The sequence below is a fragment of the Sapajus apella genome, unplaced genomic scaffold, assembly GCF_009761245.1.
Source record: "Sapajus apella isolate SASKATOON/1434 unplaced genomic scaffold, GSC_monkey_1.0 scaffold3, whole genome shotgun sequence".
In the NCBI taxonomy this organism is placed as follows: domain Eukaryota; kingdom Metazoa; phylum Chordata; class Mammalia; order Primates; family Cebidae; genus Sapajus; species Sapajus apella.
In genome coordinates, this window is record NW_022436943.1 from 1,672,374 (window position 1) to 1,694,681 (window position 22,308).

General features: G+C 35.9%; 1 protein-coding gene across 1 annotated transcript in view; it reads right to left on the bottom strand.

Annotated features, from left to right (window-relative positions):
- Window positions 1-22,308, bottom strand: part of VPS13B (vacuolar protein sorting 13 homolog B) — an 823,218-nt gene that overhangs the window by 642,519 nt on the left and 158,391 nt on the right. Inside the window, exon 17 of the mRNA XM_032247702.1 lies at window positions 4,612-4,793. Within this exon, the coding sequence (XP_032103593.1) occupies window positions 4,612-4,793 (182 nt within the window). The remainder of the gene's footprint in view (window positions 1-4,611; window positions 4,794-22,308) is intronic.

A 22,308-nucleotide genomic window follows, 5' to 3' on the forward strand; every position in this document is an offset into this window, starting at 1 on the left:
TTGTAGCAATTGTGAATGCAAGTTCACTGAAGATTTGGCTCTCTATTATTGGTGTATACAAATGCTTGTGATTTTTGCACATTGATTTTGTATCCTGAAACACTGCTGAAGTTGCTTATAAGCTTAAGGAGATTTTGGGCTGAGATGATAAAGTTTTCTAAACACACAATCATGTCATGTGCAAACAGACACAATTTGACTTCCTCTTTTTTAAAAAAGAAATCTTGGGAAAAATCACAAATATGTGAAAATTAAAAACCTGTTCCTCAATTACCAACAGATACAAGATGAAATCAAAAAGAAAATCAAAAAGTATCTTGAGACAAATGAAAATGGAAACACAAAATACACAACCTATGAAATGCAGCTGACGTAGTTGTAAGAAAGAAGATTACAGCAATAAATGTCTATATCAAAAACAAAGATTTCAAATACCCAATCAAACATTATACTTCAAGGAACTAGAAAAAGATCTAACATCAGCAGAAGGAAGAAAGTAACAAATATTGAAACAGAAATACATAAAGACTAAGAAAATGATTTTTTAAATAAACAAAAATAAGAAGGCTTTTTTGACAAGATAAACAAACCCTTCATAGACAAAGAAAAAAAGAGCTTGCTCAAATAAATAAAAATGAAACATGAGAAATTAACTGATAGAAACCACAGAAATATACTCACCATAAGCGACTACTATGAACAATGCTACACCAATGGATTAGATAAGCTAAAAGAAATTAATACATTCCTAGACAGATTTAACATATCAAGACTCAATCAATCATGAGGGAACATAAAATACAAGTAGACCAATAATGAATAAGAAGAGTGAATCAGTAAGAAAAAGTCCCTGTCAAAGAAAAGTTCTGGACTGGATGAATTCTACCAGACGTTTAAAGAACGACTAATATTGATCACTTCTCAAACTCTTCCAAAAATCTAGAATACTTCCAAACTCATTTTAGAAGGCCAGTATTACCCTCATACCAAAGCTAGACACGGGCACTACAAGAAAAGCTTACAAACCAACATCCTTGGTGAACACAGATGTAAAAATTCTCAACAAAATATTAACAAACAAAATTCAACAACACATTAATATAATATTTTGTCATGATACAGTGGTATTTATCCATGGGATGCAAGGATGGTTTGACAAATACAAGTCAATAAATATGATACATCACATTAACAAAATAAAAAACAAAAGTCATATCATCATCTCAATAGATGCAGAAAAAGCATCTGACAAAATTCCATGGCATTTCATGATCAAATACTATCAAAAGATTAGGTATAGAAGGAATGTACCTAAACATAATAAAGAATATATAGGACAAGCCCAGGGCTAACATCATACTGAACAGTGAAAACCTGAAATCTTTTCTTTAAAGATCAGGGACATGACAAGAATGCTCACTCTCACTACTTCTTTTCCACACAGTACTGGAAGTCCTATTCAGAAAAATTAAGCAAGAGGAAGAAATAGAAGGCATTGTAATAGAAAAGGAAGAAGTTAGATTGTCTCTGCTTCTTGACAATATGATCTTATATGTAAAAATCCCAGACAGGTGTGGTGGGTCACACCTGTAATCCCAGAACTTTGAGAGGCTGAGGCTGGTGAATCACTTGAGGTCGGTAGTTCAAGACAAGCCTGACCTACATGGTGAGACCCCGTCTCTACCAAAAATACAAAAAAAAAATTAGCCAGGTGTGGTGATGCACCTGTAATCCCAGTTACAAACCCAGGAAGCAGAGGTTGCAGTAAGCCAAGATCACACCACTGCACACCAGCCTGGGTGACAGAGGGAGACTCCAACAACAAAAAACTTTTAGAACTGATAAGTGAATTCAGTAAAGGTGTAGGATACAAAATGAACATGTAAAAATCAGTACCATTTTTATGCATTAACATAGCCAAAACTAATGGTATTCAAAAAAAAATTAGAAAAACGATCCCATTTATAATAGCAACAACAACAAAAATACATATGTATAAATTTAACCAAGGATATGAAAGATCTGTATACTGAAAAGTATAAAGCACTGATAAACTAAAAAAAAAAAAAAAAAACAAATAAATGGAAAGATATTCTGTGTTAATTAAATGGGAGAAGTAACGTTAAAAAAAATCCTTATATTCATATGGAATAAAAGACCTTAAAGAACCAAAGCAATCTTAAACAAAAAGAACAAAGCTGAAGGAATCATACTATCTGACTTTATACTAAAAAGCTATAGCAATCAAAACAGCATGGTACTGGCATGAAAACAGACACGTCAACCTATAAAAAAAGACAAAGAATCCAAAATAAACCCACACATTTATGGACAATTGATTTTTTATGAAGATGCCAATAATATACAATGGGAAAAGAACAGATTCTTCAATAAATGCTGTTGGGAAAACAGGATATCTACATGCAGAACAGTAAGATTGAATCCTTATCTGCTACCATGAGGAAAAAACAATTCAGAACAGATTAAGGACTTAAATATTAAGACCTGGAGATGTAAGCCTACTAGAAGAAACTTAGGGACAAAGCTTCATTGGTCTGGGCATTGACTACAACCCGGAAAGCACAGGAAATAAAAGCAGTAACAGAAAAATGGGACTTCATCAAACAAAAGCTTCTGCATAGCAAAAGAAACAATTAATAGAGTAAAGGAAGAACCCAGAAACTGGGAGAAAAATCTGCAAACCATACATCTGATAAAGGTTTGCTATCCAAAATATCTAAGGAACTCAACTCAATAACAAGAAAACAACTCAATTTAAACATGGGCAAAAACATTTCTCAAAAGATGACAGATGTTCAACAGGTTCATGAAAAATGTAAATGCCCAACATGTATATAAATACATACTCAGCATCACTGATTAGTAGAGAAATGTAAATTAAATCCACAATGAGATATATGCATATATCTGTTAGAATGACCAGTCTCAAAAAGATGAAAGATAAGTGTTAGCAAAGATTTGGAGGAAAAGAAACACTGTTGGTAGGAATGAAAAGTAGTACAACCATTACGAAAAATGATATAGAAGTTCCTCAAAATTTTAAAAATATAACTGTCATATGATCTAGCAATTCTACTTCTGGGTATATGTCCAAAAAAAATGAAATCATGTTAAAGAGATATCTGCATTCCCATATTCATTGTAGTATTGGTCACAATAGACAAGATATTGAATCAGTATAAATGTCCATTAAGTAACGAATGGATAAAGGAAATATGGCATATATCCACAACAGCTTACTATCCTGCCTTACAAAAAGAAGGAAATTCTGTCATTTAGGACAACACAGTTGAACCTGGAACACATTATACAAAGTGAAATAAGCACATACTACAGGATTGCACTTAAATGTGGAATCTAAAAAAGTCAAACTCATAGAAGTAGAGAATAGTATGGTGGTTAGAGTAGAACAGTGGTTACAAAATGTGGGCGGAATAAAGTAGTGGTGGGTTTGCAATAAAAAGATGCTGTTCAAAGGGTACAAAATTTCTATTAGACAGGAGCAGTAAGTTCAATTCAAAAAGAAGAGATAAATACGTATTTCTGGGTGTGTGTTTATATATACACTAAAATTTGCATACTACTTCAGGGGATTCAGAAAACTCTAAGTCTTTTCATAAGCTCCAAGTGAAGAATCTCTATCCTACTGCAACATTTATCATGTTATTCTTTATAAAATGCTAAAAGCCGGCAACAAAACTAGTACAGCTTGAGCATCCCTAATCTGAATTCTCAAAATCTGAAATGCTCCAAAATTTAAAACGTTTTGAGCATTGACATGATACAAGTAGAAAATCCCACACCTGACCTCATGTGATTAAGTCACACAAAATTGTTAAAAATATTATATAAAATTACCTTCAGACTATGTGCATAAGGTATATGGGAAATGTAAATAAATTTCATATTTAGACTTGAGTCACATCCCCAGTATATATGTATGTGCAAATATTCCAGATCTGGAAAAAATCTGAAATTTGAAACACTTCTGGTACCAAACACTTTGAATAAAGGATAATCAACCTGTATTTTACTTTAGTCAATAGCTAGGCCAAATAAGAAAACTTTAATTAAAATATAAGGTCCCAAATTAAAACCTTCAAAAGCATCATATAAGAATGAAAGTCACCTTATTTTAACAGATAAATTAAAAATAATGTTACTTTAAGCATAATTACACTTAAAAATGTAACCTTCAAAAACTACTTATGTGTTACTGACAAACCTAACATTATTATTTTAAACTGAAACAACTTAAAACAAGTATCGTGTACTTATACTTGATTTGGCTATCATTTCAAACACATATATTGATAACCTTAAGTTATCCAAAAGATAAATTATGCAAGAAGCTGGTGAAAAATAGTTATTTGCGATTATGAAACATATGCAGAAATTGGTAGGAAGGAAAAAAAACTGGATGCCTTAACTCATAATCTGGATTTTAAACATAAGCTATACATATCTATCTTCACAGAAACATATTACAATTTAAGTTGACCATGCTAGACATATGTATTTTAATAATAAAATATTAGTTGCCTCTAACACAAATTTTCCATATTCTTATCAAAAAGATTGTTCTCTTACCTATACTTAGGAAGATTTCATTTATCAAAGCTTCATTCACTGCAGAAGAGCTGACATTTCCAATATGAGACCAACTTTGATATATTGCTTGCAAGAGAAGTGTCTGTGCTCTTGTAGCTTGAACTGTGAGGTTAGGAAGTTCAAATATACCTTCAGTTATAGCAATCTGAGATCTTTTGGTCCTGAACAAGAAAACAGAAAGAATCACAATACAGTAAACAGCATTTACAGACAACAAAATACTAAATGACTTAGGTTGCAAAAGCAGAAAGGGAATATATCCAAAGTATTTTAAAATTCGATTAAACAAAATAGGCAATTCTGCTACCTTTGTGTTTCACTATTTCAAAAATTTTGAGAAATAAAATATAAAAATACAAACTAGAATGATGCCCATACACACATATTCTGCTCAAGCAACTACTGTATAATCAAGGCAGTTATCATAAGTAAAAATAAAAATGGTGCTTGTTAACTCTTAGAGAAGATTTACTAGAAACCCTGTATTACTCTAGATTTCTTATAGTAACACGTTAAATTCTGCCATAATAACTCTATGAGAGAAGTACTATCATTATACTAGTTTTTCAAATGGGAAAACCAAGACATACACAGATATATTAAGGTATCAAATGTCACACTAGTGACATTTAATTAGAAATTAAATCCAGGCAAGCTGATCCAGAGACCTCTTTCCTAAAACTTTTTCTCAGAAGTATTTATGAAATATTTACATTATACTCAGGACTCTATTTGATAGTAAATGGCAAATTTTTTTTTTAATTTCTGCCCTGGAATATCTAATTTGTTGATTCCTTATTCATTTTGAATAAAGTGAACTATGTAGTTAAATTTTCTAAATAACAACTCCTCAAAGCAAGGAAAGATTTCAATATGTCTATAAGCAACAAGTTTATACTGAAGTGCAAGCAAGATAAAATAGAAGAACAAAAAAAAAAGATAGATATAAAAAAAAATCAGGATGCTACTATAGTAGACTGTCACCTGCTCTTTCCTCAACCCCACAAACCTTCCACCATTTGTCAGTTACACCATAACTGTAACCACACATGGAGAGTATAAAACATCTCTTGTATATCACCTAAAAAGCTTCTCACCCTACCTCTTATTCTGGCCAATTCAATGTAAACTTTCACTTGCATTACCTAAAGACACCATGCATCATGAGACACCAGCAAACTACTTTGCATTCACACATACAGAACATGGAAATGCAAGAATAAATGCTTCCCTCTTTTCTCCCACTTGCTGACTATTCTCCGAGAAGGTCCCAGGAAATTGAGGACTAAGAAAGATAAAAGACTAAAATAACTGAACAAAGCTTTAATGAGATGTGGGACACTATCAAGCAATTTGAAGAAAACTATAAACCCAAATATCTAAGTTCAACAAACCCCAAGCAGACAAGAATTAAAAACATACCAAGGCACATTAAAATCAAATTTCTGAAAACTAGTGTTAAAGAGAAAAATACATCACATATAAAGAAACAAAAGCTAGAAAATAAAGACTCCTCACCAGAAATCATATACAACAGAAAACAACAGAATAACATGATTGAAATGCTGAAAGAAAAAAGAAAAACTGTCAGCCTAGAATCCAAAATTCAGAAAAAAAATCTTTTAAAAATGTAAGCAAAAGAGCCTTTTTATGACTAAACACTGGGAAAAATTCCCGACCAGCATATCTATAATACAAAAAATGTTAAAGAAAATTCTTCAGGCTAAATGAATGTGATGCCAGATGAAAATATTTGTGTCTCTATATAAAGAAATTTGAAGAGTGCTGGGAATGGTAAATATATGGGTGAAAGGAAGAAAGAAGAAAGAAGCAGAAGAAGAGCACTCTCATTAACAAGATTAAATAATTAACTGTTTAAAGCAAAAATCATAACAACATAGTTCAGAGTTTACAACACATGGAAAAGTAGAATTCATAATGCCAATAGCAAAGGACAGAAAAAGGAAAATGGAGGTTCTCACACAATGTGTGACATGGTATAACATTATTTGAAGGTAGCTGTGATAAGTAAAAGATGTAAACTGTAAACCTTAGAATACCTAAATCCATAAAACCAACAGGTAAAACTAATAAAGGCAATAGTGGAGATAATGGAATAAGAATGGAATGGTGAGGATGAAACAAACTCAATCTAAATAAAGTTAGGAAAAGAAAACAAAACAACAGATGGGACAATTAGAAACCCACAGCAAAATACTAGAACTAAACCCCAAAATATAAATATTAAGTCTCAAATGTCTAAGCATATCAATTAAAGGAAGAGATGCTCAGATTATATTTAACAAAAAATCCAAGATCCAACTATATATCCACTTTAAATATAAAGAAGACAGATAGGCTAAAAATAAAGGAGATAAGGTCATGAAGGAGTAAAGGAATGAGCACAAGAAACACCACATAACTCTAATTAAAAAAGAGCAATGCATTACTAAATATTAAATATATTAAACTTCAGAACACAGACTATTACCATAGATACAGAGAGATTTTTTTGATAATGACAACATGGTTAATTAAGTTTGTAGGCATTACAGATCTTCAAAATACATAAATTTTTTTAAATAGAGAACTGAAAAGAGGAACAGGCAAATCCAAAAACTAAAGGTTGACACTCTTCTCTCAGGAATTGATAAAACATATAGAATGTAAGTAAATAATTAAAAACAAAAACACCACCATCAATCAACTTGGCCTTATTGACATTTGTAGAACACCCACCCAACAATAGCAGAATACACATTCACAAGGCATACTATAAGAACATAAAAGCAAGTCTCGTAAAAGGAAAAAGGCTGAAATCATACACAGTATAGGTGCTGATCACAATGCATTTAAACTATAAATTAATACCATAAGGTTATGTATAAATCTCCAAATATCTAGAAGTTCAACAAATAAAATATAACTCAAATTAGTCAGAAAGAAGGTAGATAAAATTTAGAAATCTACATAAAAATAACAATTTTGAAAAATTATAAAATGATTTTAGAAAAAGATACTGATATCAGTATCAGGAAAGGGCAATATACAATATACATAATCAGTGTTCCTAAACAGAAAAACAAATAGAAAAGGGACAGTATACAGAAATATTTACCAAAAAAATTCTATGTAAAATAAATGCCTAAACTACAAAGTGCACAATGTGTCATATACAAAAATGATTCTGAATGATCATTATCCCAGTAAAGCCACTGAATGCCAAAAGACACAGAAAACATTCTGCAGGCATTCAAACAGATAAAGCAATGTGCAGTTACCAAGAATTCTCCAGAATTTCTCAGACTTTCTACTATCCTTCCTACCCTATCTACTATAGTCTAGCATATATAGTCAATTTACGTGCACAATTCATCTATAAAAGAATATAAGGCAATTTCAAGCTGTAACCTGATATACTGACATATTAATAGTGTCAAGTAATGGGCTACCTTTGTAAATTCCAGACATGCTTTAATTTCTGTCATCTTTCATGTCAATGAGCTCCTTATGTAGCCACTGTTATAGTAGGCAAAGTCCTATTTGTTATAAAGCTAATATCCTTCAAAGCCAAGATTCAGTTTTTACTTTGTAGTTTCTAGGTCCACTAATAAATGAGCTGTAATGTCCTTCCTATTATTTAACTACTGAGGTGTCAGATGAGGCCTAGTTAACTTCATGCTTCATGTTGAAGCTGTTCTCTAAAAAATCAATCAGTTGAGTAAATATTTATTAATTGCCTACTCTGTAAGCAGTTATATTCTGGCTACTTAGGAAACAGCCATTTTAAGATTCCAATGAACAAACCAAAAAAATTAAAATCCTTGTCCTCAAAGAGTTTACATTCTAGTGGGGAGTAGAGGAAGACAAAAATCAATAAATATACGAAAGTTATAAGAGAAAAACTACTAGAAATAGAAAAAGTAGAACATAACCAGCTTGGTCAACATGGGAAACCCCATCTCTATTGAAAATACAAAAAATTAGCTGGGAATAGTGGTAGGTGCCTGTAGTCCCAGCTACTCGGAGGCTGAGATGGGAGAATGGCTTGACCCCGGGGTGGAGGTTGCAGTGAGCCAAATTCACACCCCTGTACACCAGCCTGAGCGTCAGAGTGAAACTCCATCCCCCCCCCCCCCAAAAAAAAAAAAAGTGGAACATAAGTGGAATGAGACTGCTTTAGAGTGATCAATTTTATATATAGTAGGTAGGCTTTATTATAAAGATAGATCTTATTAAATTGAAGCTTGAGCAGTCTTGAAGGAGGTAAGAGACAGCTACTTGGGTATCTCTAGAAAGTATTTCAGGCAGATGTAAGTTTATGAACAAAGGCCCTGAGGTAGAACTGAGCATGGCAAGTGCAAGCAAGGGCAAGGAAGCTAGTGTGACTATAGTCATTTGAGAGCAAATTCACAAATTCAGTTGATTTCCTGTGGCTTTTATCTATAAGAAATATTTAAATAGGCTTTACATGGCCATTCAACTGAGATTTAATCCACGTCTGACTGCAGGGGGCTTGATTTCCCACATTTATTTGTATTTTTAAATTTCTTATCTGTAGCCCTACTTTCAAAGATTTTCATTTAAGGTAGGATACAAAATTTTAAAAATCTAAGTTCTAATTCTGGCTTAATTATTCGTTTTGTGTTTGTAGGGGAAAATTACATAACTTTTCAAAGCTTAACTTTCCTATTTAAAAAATAGGAAGAATAACCCTGCTCAATCTACCACAATCAACTTTAGTGAAAAATCAATTGTATTTAATATTTAAAGCGTCACAGATGCAATATTCTGTCCTAGGATCTGAGGAGACAGGCACCATCTTTAATTTTTTTAATTTTTTTTTTTTAGACAAACTTTCACTCTTTCGCCCAGGTTGGAGTGCAGGGGCACAATCTTGGCTCACTATAACCTTCACCTTCTCCTAGGTTCCAGTGACTCTCCTTCCTCAGCCACTCAAATACCTGGGATTTCTGGTATCTGTCACCACGTCCAGGTAATTTTTGCAATTTTAATAGACACAGAATTTCATCACGTTGGCCAGGCTGGTCTTGAATTCCTGAGCTCAGATGATCCTTGGTCTCACAAAGTGATGGGATTACGGATATGAGCCACTGTGCCTGGCCACCATCTTTACACTCAAAGAATTCAGAATCTAGGAATAAGGCTGGATGTGGTGGCTCACACCTGTAATCCCAGAACTTTGGGAGGCCAAGGCAGGTGGATCACTTGAGGTCAGGAGTTCAACATCTGCCCGGCCAAAGTGGTGAAACCTCATCCCTTCTAAAAATACAAAAATTAGCCAGGTATGGTGGTGGGCACCTGTAGTTTCAGCTACTTGGGAGGCTGAGGCAGGAGAATCACTTGAACCCTGGAGGCAGAGGTTGTAGTGAGCTGACATCATGCCACTGCACTCCAAGCTGGGTAATAGAGCAAGACTGTCTCAAAAAAAAAGGGGGGGGGGGGGGGGGGGGGGGGTTTGATCCAAGATGGTCGAATAGGAACAGCTCCAGAGTGCAGTTCCCAGCAAAAACAACGCAGAAAGTGAATGCTCACCACATTTCCAAACAAGTTTTCACTGCTCACAGACCAGGAGATTTCCGGGAGGAAAAGTGCCACGGGTTTTCAGCACAGCTGGTGCCGCAGGTTGGTGCACACAAACTCACACAACTCTGGGCGGCCATTTCAACTGGCGCCTGGAACACCTGCAAGACAGAGCTACCCATTCAACTGAAAGGGAGGGGGCTGAGACAGGGATCCAGGAGATCTGGCTCAGTGGATACCACCCCGACAAAACAAGCAATCTGAAACGCTCTGGATTGAGAGTTTCGCAGCAAGCGCAGCTGGACCTGGGAGAGTCCAGCTCATTGAGGGGAAGGGCATCCCCTACTACCAAAGCAGTCTGCCAATACCCAGGCAGTTCGCACGGCAGCTGTGCAGAGCCTACAGCAGCTCAGCAACACCTCTGCTGGCAGACTGTGACTAGACTACTCCATGAGGGGCAGGGCATCTCTGAAAAAAGGCAACAGTACTTCAGGAACTTATAAATAAAGCCAACCTTCCTAAGTCAGAGCACCTGGGAAAAGAGGCAGTTATGAGTTCTGCTGCAGCAGACTTAAAGGTATCAGCCCAGCAGCTCTGCATGGAACAGTGGAGCTCCCAGCACAGCACTTGAGCTCCTATAAGGGACAGAAGGGACAGACTGTCTCCTCAAGCAGCTCCCTGACCCCCACACACCCAAAGAGAAACCTCATAAAGGAGAGCTCAGGGCGGGTATCCTTCTGGGACAAAGATAACAGAAGAAGAAACCAGCAGCAACTCTTACTATTCTGCAGGTCCTGTGGGTGATCCTCAGGCAGGCAGAGTCTGGAGTGGACCTCCAGCAGTCCTGCAGCAGAGAGGCCTGACTGTTAAAAGAAAACTAAGAAACAGAAAGAAAAAGCTTCAACATCAACAAAAAGGATGTCCACTCAGAGACCCCATCCAAAAGTCACCAATACAGACACCACAGATAGATAAAGCCACTATGATAAGATGAAACCAGAGCAAAAAGGATAAAAACACCAAAAACTGGAATGCTTCTCCTCCTCCAAGGGATCAGAACTCCTCACCAGCTAGGGATCAAAGATGGATGGAGAATGAATCTGATGAATTGACAGAAACAGGCTTCAGAAGGTGGGTAATAACAAACTCTCTGAGCTAAAAGAACATGTGCTAACAATGCAAAGAAACTAAGAACCTAGAAAAAAGGTTAGATGAGATGCTAACTAGAATAAACATCTGAGAGAAGAATATAAACGACCTGATGGAGCTGAAAAACACAGCACAAGAATTTCGCGAAGCATACACAAGTTTCAATAGCTGAACTGACCAAGCCAAAGAAAGGATATCAGAGATTGCAGATCAACTCAATGAAATACAAGGAGAAGGCAAGAATAGAGAAAAAAGAGTGAAAAGAAATGAACAAAGCCTCTAAGAAATGTGGGATTATGTGAAAAGATCTAATCTATGTTTGATAGGTGTATCTGAATGTTACAGAGAGAATGAATCCAAGCTGGAAAACTCTCCAGGATATTATCCAGGAGAACTTCCCCAACCTAGCAAGCCAGGCCACCATTCAAGTCCAGGAAATACAGAAAATACCGCAAAGATATTCCTCAAGAAGAGCAACCGCAAGGCACATAATAGTCAGATTCACTACAGATGAAATGAAGGAAAAAATGTTAAGAGCAGTCAGAAAAACAGGTCGCATTATCCACAAAGGGAAGCCCATCAGACTAACAGCAGATCTCTCTATAGAAACCCTACAAGCCAGAATAGAGTGGGGGCAATATTCAATATTCTTAAAGAAAAGAATTTTCAACCTAGAACTTCATGTCTACTCAAACTAAGCATCATAGCAAAGGAGAAACAAAATCCTTTATAGACAACTAAATGCTGAGAAATTTTGTCACCACCAGGCCTCCTCACAAGAGCTCCTGAAGGGAGCATTAATTATGGAAAGGAAAAACCAGTAGCAGCCAGTGCAAAAACATATCAAATTGTAAAGTCTATCAACACTATGAAGAAACTGTGCTAGAATTAGAAACTTGCTGCCCTAAAGAAAAATTAGCACTGAGACAAAGGATTTTTTCAGCAAAGCAATTTTTACTTCCTGGACGGCAGGAAGGGTATTCTCACTTGCCATTTTGCCACGAAAGGACAATGAACAAACGAAAACAAACAAATTTATTCCTTACACATTTGGAGTCATCCTTACTGCTGTGTCTGATCTCCATTGGCTGCAGTCAGACCTCACAATTTAAACTAAGAAATAACCAAAATCAGAGCTAAACCAAAGGAGATTGAGATACACAAAACCATTCAAAAGACGAACAAACACAGGAGTTTTGAAAAAATTAATTAAAAAACACACTGCTAGTAGACTAGTAACAAAGAAAAGAGAGATGATCCAAGTAAACACAATTAGAAACAACAACAGGAATATTACCAATGACCCCAAAGAAATACAAATAACCATCAGAGAAGGTTATGAACAATACTATCCACACAAACTATAAAATCTGTAAGAACTTTGGGAGGCCAAGGTGGGTGGATCACGAGGTCAAGAGATAGAGACCATCCTTGGCCAACATGGTAAAACCCCATCTCTATTAAAAATACAAAAATCAGCTAGGTGTGGTGGCAGGCACCTGTAGTCACAGCTATTTGGGAGGCTGAGGCAGGAGAATCGCTTGAACCCAGAGGCAGAGGTTGCAGTTGAGCTGAGATCATGCCAGGGCACTCCAGCCTGGCAACAGAGTGAGACTCCGTGTCAAAAAAAAAAAAAAATCTAGAAGAAATGGATGAATTCCTGGATACATACACCCTCTCAAGACTGAAACAGGAAGAAATTGAATCTCTAAATAGAACAGTATTGGGATTCAAAATTGAATCAGTAATAAGTAGCATATCAGCCAAAAAAAGCTCAGGACCAGATGAGTTCACAGAATTCTAGCAGATGTGCAAAGAAAAATTGTTACCATTCCTCCTGAAACTATTCCAAAAACAGTGTCCTTATTCTATGAGGCCAGCATCATCTTGATATCAAAACCTGGCAGAAATATAGCAACAACAAAAAGAAAACCTCAGGCCAACATCCTTGAAGAACATCAATGCAAAAATCCTCAGCAAAATACTGGCAAACGGAATCCAGTAGCACATCAAAAAGCATAGCCACCATGATCTACTGGGCTTTTATCATGGGATGCAAGGTTGGTTCAACATATAAAAATCCATGTTATGGCTAGCCATACACAGAAGATTGAAATCAGATCCCTTTCTTATACTATATACGAAAACCAACATAAGATGGATCAAAGACTTAAATGTAAAATTGCAAACTATAAACACCCTGGAAGACAACCTAGGCAATACCATTCTGGACATAAAGAAAGAAAAAGATTTCATGACAGAGACTCCAAACATAACTGCAATAAAAGCAAAAACTGACAAATGAGATCTATTTAAATTAAAGAACTTCTGCACAGCAAAAGAAACTATCAAAAAAGTAAACAGACAACCTACAGACTGGGAGAAAAATTTTGCAAACTCTACATCTGACAAAGGTCTAATATCCAACATCTATAAGAAACTTAAATCTACAAGAAAAAAAAAACACATTAAAAAGTGGGCAATGGACATGAATAGACTCTTTTCAAAAGAGGACCTAAATGCAGTCAAGAAGCACATGAAAAAAAATGCTCAATATCATCGATTATCAGAGAAATGCAAATCTAAATCACAATGAGATACCATCTCACACCAGTTACAATGGTTATTACTAAAAAGGTAACAAATAACAGTTGCTGGAGATGTTGCAGAGACAAGAAACACGGACACAGTGCTGGTGGGAGTGTAAATTGGTTCAACTATTGTGGAAAGCTCTGTGGTGATTCTTGAAAGACCTAAAAACAGAAATAACATTCAACCCAGCAATCCCATTACCAACTATATATCCAAAGAAACATAAATTGTTCTGTCATAAAGCCACATGCACATGTATGTTCAATGCAGCACTATTAACAACAACAAGACATGGAATCAAACTACATGTTCATCAGTGGTAGATGGATAAAGAAGATACATTACATAAACACTATGGAATAATATGCAGTCAAAAAAGAGAATGACATCATGCCCTTTGCAGGAACATGAATGGAGCAGGAAGTCATTATCCTTAGTAAACTTGCAAATAATCCAAGAACAGAAAACCAAATATTGCATGTTCTCACTTATAAATGGGAGCTAAATGATGAGAACACATGGATACACAGAGATGAACAACAGATACTGGGCCCAGTCAGAGGGTGAAGGGTAGGATGAAAGAGAAGATCAGGAAAAATAACTAATGGGTACAACGCTTAATACCTGGGTATCAAAATAATGACAAACCCCATTATATAAGTTTACCTATATAACAAACCTGCACTGTACCCCTGAACTTAAAAGTTTTTAAAAAATTTGTATTTACAAATGCAATAGCAAGATATCAGCATTATCAATATATCCAACTGCCCCCTACCCCAACCTTGGATTACCAAACAGTTTCTTAATTCCTCCATGAAACAAACTTCACTTAAAACCTCCCTGAAGTGGTATGGCATCAGAATAAAGGGCAGAGTAAGGAATGTCCCAAAAGTCTGTCCTTTCATTAAAGCAACAAAAAAGTTGGCAAAAAACTGTCAGAAATTAACTTTTTCAAGAGTCTAAAAACTAACCAAGAGCATGCTGCAAACAGAAGAACACTTAATTAATAAAAACCCACTGAATCTCAGTAGGAACAATAATCTTTGTGATGTTTTCTTTCATTGCATTCCCCAGTCCCTACAGCTCACAGTCTCAGTATAGGCAACAGAAGAAAAACAGTTTTGATTCACAAAGAATTGTGGTCATTTGTTTTGACATGTCTGTCTGGTGGCTACCTGCTGGACCAACTCAAAGAGCTTGCTTGATCTTTCTAAATTCAGAACTCACGCAAAGGTAAAACAATTACCCAGGGACATTTGTAGAAAATACATACAAGCAAATAAATTGATGTTTCCTGCATGTAACAATGAATGCAAAACTGGGCAAACAACAGATCAACCAAAAATTTAGACTGGAACTTGATGCTTTGTGTAATATGAACTCTGAACATTTCTCACATTCTAAGAATTAGAAGGCCATAATCATGCCCAGACAGGTCTGTGTGCATGCAGAGGAAGGACCAGCAAAGACCCTAAGCTTTCACCTCAGGTTTGTTTTCAGGGCCTGCACAAGAAAGAAGCAAAGGCTAAAGCAGAGTTGTAAACTGCCTGGTTTACTTTTGAAGGAATCCTCCATCAGAAACCATTAAGGCCAAAAGGCAGTGCGACGAAATATTCAAAGTGCTGAAAGAAAAATGCTATAAACAAATTATTCTAATTCTGGCAAAACCAATCTTCAAAAATGAAGTAGAAATCTCTCAACAAAGGAAAGTCCAAGACCAGAAAGCTTGACTGGTGAATTAAACCAAACATTTAAAAAATAAACACCATTTTTTTCAAACTCTTGCAAAAAGCAAGAGGATGGAATCTTTCCTAATTCCTTTTTGGGGCCAGTATTACCCAAGGGACCTCATATAGCGAAAACAACCTTGAAAAAGAAGAACAAAGTTGGAAAACTCAAACTTCCAAATTTCAAAACTTACTACAAAGGTACAGTAATCAAAATAGGGTCATACTTGCATAAAGATAAACATAGGCGAATACACAAAAAATTAACACCAAAGCCAAAGGCAACAGAAGAAACCTATAGACAAATATCCCTTATAAACTAGAGGCATAAATTCTTAGTAAAATACTAGGAAAATAAAATTCAGCAGAATACTGAAAGGATTATACACCATAACAACTAAGAAATTATCTCAGGAATAAGAGTGTGGTTGAACATAAATCAATTAGTGCAATATACCGCATTAACAAAATGTTCTATTAACACAGGAAAAGCATTTGACAAAATCTAATAATCTTTCATGATTAAAAACCCTTAGCAAAATAAGAATATTAGAGAACTTCCTAAACATCATATAAGGCATCATACTAAGTGGTAAAGACCGAAAGCTTTGTTCCAAAATCAGTAACAGGACAAGGGACTCTGCTCTTATCATTCTATTCAACGTTGTAGTAGAAGCTTCAGTCAATAAATTCAGCAAGAAAAATAAATAAAAGGCATTCCGACTGTAAAGGAAGAAGTGTGATTTTTACTAGTCACAGACTGTATGATCTTATCCACAGAAAACCCTAAAGAAAACATACACACACAAACAAACACCCGAAACTGATATGCGGCCAAGCTCAGTGGCTAACGCCTGTAATCCCAACACTTTAGGAGGCCAAGGTGGACAGATACCTTGAGTTCATGACTTCAAGGCCAGTCTGGGCAACATGGCCAAACCCCACCTCTATTATTTTTTCTATTAATAAGCAGGGGAAAAAACTAACAAGTGAATTCAAGAAAGTTTCAAGATATAAAGTAATTACACAAAAATCACTTTAATTACTACACACTTACACTGAACAACCCCAAACTGAAATTAACAAAACAATTCCATTAACAGTACTAAAATAAAACAAACAAAAAAAAAACTTAGAAATAAATTTAACAAGCATAAAATCTGCATACTTTAAACTATAAAATATGGTTGAAGGAAATTTTAAAAGACTTGAATAAATGGAAAGACATCCCATGTTTATGGATTAGAACATTTAATATTTTAGAAATGGGAACACTCTCAAAATTGACCAACAGATTCAATTCAATCTCTATCAAAAGCTCAGCTATCTATTTTGAAAAAATGAACAAGCCAATCCCAAAATTAATATGGAGTTTCAAGGGACATCAAATAGCAAAAACGATCTTGAAAAAGAACAAAGTTGGAAAACTCACACTTCCCAATTTCAAAAATTACTACAAAAGTACAGTAATCAAAATAGTGTCATACTTGCATAAAGATAAACATATAAATGAATGCACTAAAAATGACAGTGAAAATAAACCCATATATCCATGGCCAATTGATTTTTGATAAGGATGGATGTCAAGAACAATCAATGGGAAAAGAACATCTTTTCAGCAAATGGTTTTGGAACAACTGGATGCGCCCATACAAAAGAATAAATTTAGACTAATACCTCAAGTCATATACAAAAATTTGAAACGGATCAAAGAGCTAAAATTATAAAGGTCTTAGAAGTAGGCAGAGATATAAATCTCCGCGATACTGAATTAGACAACATTTCCTTAACCATAACAGGAAAAAGCCACAGAATAAAAAAGATAAACTGCACATCATCAGAATTTTAAACTTTTGTGAATCAAGAGATTCTATCAACAAAGTGAAAGGCAATTTACACAAGGGGAGAAATATTTGCAAATCATATATCTAATAAGGGTCTAGTTTCCAGAATATCAAAAAAATTCCCATAATTCGACAAGAACAAGATAAACAGCCCAATTTTCAAAGTGAACATAGGACCTGAAAAGACATTTGTCCAAAGTAAATATAAAAATGGCCAATAAGCACATGAAAAAATGCTCAACATCATCAGACATGAGAAAAATAAAATTGAAATCCACGAGATACAGCTTCACACCTATCAGAACGGATGTAATTTTTAAAAATAAAAATAAACAGAAAATAACAAATATGGCCTGAATAGGTAGACACTGGAACATCACACACAATGCAGTAGTTACTATGGAAAACACAATTTGGCAATTTGGAAATAAGATGGACATTGAGTTATCATATGACCCAGAAATTATCTACATAGGTATAAACACACCAAAGAGGACAGAAAACATGTTCATACAAAAAAATTGCACATGAATGTTCATAGAGGCAGTATTCTTAGCCAAAAAATAAAAACAACATATATGTACTCCAACTGTTGAAAACCAAATGTCATCAAATGATACAAAGAAATGATATTCAGTCAAAAAAAAGAAACACTGATACACACTATAACATGAATGAACCTTTATAACATTATATAAACTGAAAAAAGTCAGACCAAAAAAGTCACATATTACATAACTACAGTAACATAAAATGTCTAGACTGATGTAGACAGAATTTTTTTTGTTAATTGTATTTTAGATTCTGGGGTACATGTGGAGATCACGCAGGATTGTTGCATAGGTACATACGTGACAAGGTGGTTTTCTGTCTCCATCCCCCCGTCACTTACATCTGGCATTACTCCCCATGTTGCCCCTCCCCAACCTCCCCAAATCCCTACTGTCCCTCCCTTGCCCCCCCCAAAACCCCAGTGTGTGATGCTCCCCTCCCTGTGACCAGGTGTTCTCATTGTTCAACAGTGTCCTATGAGTGAGAACATGCTGTGTTTGATTTTCCGTTCTTGTGTCAGTTTGCTGAGAATGATGGTTTCCAGATTCATCCATGTCCCTACAAGGGACACAAACTCATCACTTTTATGGCTGCATAGTATTCCATGGTGTATACGTGTCACATTTTCCTTGTCCAGTCTATCGTTGATGGGCATTTGGGTTGGCTCCAGGTCTTTTCTATTGTAAACAGTGCCTCAGTGAACATACGTGTGCATGTGTCTTTATAATAGAATGATTTATAATCCTTTGGATATATACCCAGTAATGGGATTGCTGGGTCAAATGGAATTTCTGTTTCTAGCTCCTTGAGGAAGCGCCACACTGTCTTCCACAATGGTTGAACTAGTTTACGCTCCCGCCAACAGTGTAAAAGTGTTCCTCTTTCTCCACATCCTCTCCAGCATCTGTTGTCTCTAGATTTTTTAATGATCGCCATTCTAACTGGCATGAGGTGCTATCTAAATGTGCTTGTGATTTGCATTTCTCTCATAATCAGTGATGATGAGCATTTTTTCATATGTTTGTTGGACTCATATATGTCTTCTTTTGAAAAGTGTCTGTTCATATCCTTCTCCCACTTTTGGATGTGTTTGTTTGTTTTTTTCTTGTAAATCTGTTATAGTATCAAAGGATAGCAGCCCTTTGTCAGATGGGTAGATTGCAAAAATTTTCCCCCGATCTGTTGGTTGCGGATTCACTCTAATGATTGTTTCTTTTGCTGCACAGAAGCTCTGGAGTTTAACTAGGTCCCATGTGTCTCTTTCGGCTTTTTTTGCCAATGCTTTTGGTGTTTTAGTCATGAAGCCCATGCCTATGTCCTGAATGGTTTTGCCTAGGTTTTCTTCTAGGGTTTTTATGGTGTTAGGTCTTATGTTCGAGTCTTTAATCCATCTGGAGTTAATTTTAGTGTAAGGTGTCAGGAAGGGGTCCAGTTTCAACTCTCTGAACGCTGCTAACCAGTTTTCCCAACACCATTTACTAAACAGGGAATCATTTCCCCATTGCTTGTTTTTGTCAGGTTTGTCAAAGATCAGATGGTTGTAGATGTGTGGCGTTGCCTCCGAGACCTCTGTTGTGTTCCATTGGTCTATATCTCTGTTTTGGTACCAGTACCATGCTGTTTTGATTACTGTAGCCTTCTAGTATAGTTTGAAGTCCGGTAGTGTGATGCCTCCAGCTTTGTTCTTTTTGCTTAGGATTGTCTTGGCTATGTGGGCTCTCCTTTGGCTCCATATAAAGTTTAAAGTGGTTTTTCCCAGTTCTGTGAAGAGGGTCAAAGGTACCTCGATGCGGATAGCATTGAATCTATAAATTACTTTGGGCAGTATGGCCATTTTCACAATATTGATTCTTCCTAACCATGAGCATGGAACCATCTGTTTGTGTCCTCTTTTATTTCCTTAAGCAGTGGTTTGTAGAACTCCTTGAAGAGGTCCTTTACATCCTTTGTTAGTCGTATTCTTAGGTATTTTATTCTCTTTGTAGCAATTGTGAATGGGAGTTCACTCTTGATTTGGCTCTCTCTTAGTCTGTTATTGGTGTATAGATATGCTTGTGATTTCTGCACACTGATTTTGTATCCTAAGACTTTGCTGAAGTTGCTTATCAGTTTAAGGAGATTTTGGGCTGAGACGATGGGGTCTTCTAAATATACAATCATGTCATCTGCAGATAGAGACAATTTGACTTCCTCCTTTCCTAATTGAATACCTTTATTTAATTGTTTTTTCTTGCCTGATTGCTCTGGCTAGAACTTCCAATACTATATTGAATAGGAGTGGTGAGAGAGGGCATCCTTGTCTAGTGCCAGATTTCAAAGGAAATGCTTTCAGTTTTTGCCCATTCAGTATGATATTGGCTGTGGGTTTGTCATAAATAGCTTTATTTTGAGAAACGTTCGTCGATACCTAGTTTATTGAGAGTTTTTAGCATAAAGGGCTATTGAATATTGTCAAAGGCCTTCTGCACATTTATGGAGGTAATCATGTGGTTTTTGTCTTTGGTTCTGTTTATGTGGTGGATTGCATTTATAGAATTGCATATGTTGAACCAGTCTTGCATCCCTGGGCTGAAGCCTACTTGATCGTAATGGATAAGTTTTTTGATGTGCTTTTGCAATCAGTTTGCCAGTATTTTATTGATGATTTTTGCATTGGTGTTCATCATGAATATTAGCCTGAAGCTTTCTTTTTTTGTTGAGTCTCTGCCGGGTTTTGGTATCAGGATGATGTTGGTCTCATTAAATGATTTGGGAAGGATTCCCTCTTTTTGGATTGTCTGGAATAGTTTCAGAAGGAGTGGCATCAGCTCCTCTTTGTATGTCTGGTAGGATTCAGCTCTGAACCTGTCTAGACATGGACTTTTTTTGGAAGTAGGCTACTAATTGCTGCCTCAACTTCAGCCCTTGTTATTAGTCTATTCAGGGTTTCAACTTCTTGGTTTAGGCTTGGGAGGGGGCAAGTGTCCAGGAATTTATCCATTTCTTCCAGGTTTACTGGTTTATTTGCATAGATAGAGCTGTTTGTAGTAATCGCTGATGATAGTTTCTACTTCTGTGGGATCGGTGGTGATAGCCCCTTTATCGTTTTTTATTGCATCTATTTGATTCTTCTCTCTTTTCTTTTTTATTAATCTGGCTGGCAGTCTATTTTGTTGATCTTTTCTAAAAACCAGCTCCTGGATTTAATGATTTTTTGAAAGGTTTTTGTGTCTCAATCTCCTTCACGTCTGCTCTGATCTTAGTCATTTCTTGTCTTCTGCTGGCTTTTGAGTTTTTTTGATCTTGCTCCTACAGCTCTTTCAATTTTGACGATAGGGTATCGATTTTAGATCTTTCCTAGCTTCTCATGTGGGCATTTATTGCTATAAATTTCTCTCTAGATACTGCTTTAAGTGTGTCCCAGAGTTTCTGGTACGTTCTGTCTTTGTTCTCATTGGTTTCGAAGAACATCTTTATTTTTGCCTTCATTTCATTGTTTATCCAGTCAACATTCAAGAGCCAGTTGTTCAGTTTCCATGAAGTTGTGAGGTTCTGAGTTAGTTTGTTAATCCTGACTTCTAATTTGACTGCACTGTGGTCTGAGAGACTGTTTGTTATGATTTCCGTTCTTTTGCATTTGCTGAGGAGTGATTTACTTCCAACTGTGTGGTCAATTTTAGAGTAGGTGTGATGTGGTGCTGAGAAGAACGTATGTTCTGTGGATTTGGGGTGGAGACTTCTGTAGATGTCTGTTAGGTCCACTTGGTCCGGATCTGAGTTCAAGTCCTGGATATCCTTGTTAATCCTCTGTCTCGTTGATCTGTTTAATATTGACAGTGGAGGGTTAAAGTCTCCCACTATTATTGTGTGGGAGTTTAAGTCTCTTTGTAGGTTGTTAAGAACTTGCTGTATGTATCTGGGTGCTCCTGTATTGGGTGCGTATATATTTAGGATCGTTAGCTCTTCTTGATGCATTGATCCTTTTACCATTATGTAATGCCCTTCTTTGTCTCTTTTGATCTTTGTTGGTTTAAGGTCTATTTTATCAGAGACTAGGATTGCAACTCCTGCTTTTTTGTTTTTTCTTTCTTTTTTTGTTCTCCGTTTGTTTGGTAAATCTTCCTCCATCCCTTTATTTTGAGCCTATGTGTTTCCTTGCATGTGAGATGGGTTTCCTGGATACAGCACACCGATGGGCCTTGACATTTTATCTAATTTTCCAGTTTGTGTCGTTTGATTGGGGCATTTAGTCCATTTACATTTAAGGTTAATGTTGCTATGTGTGA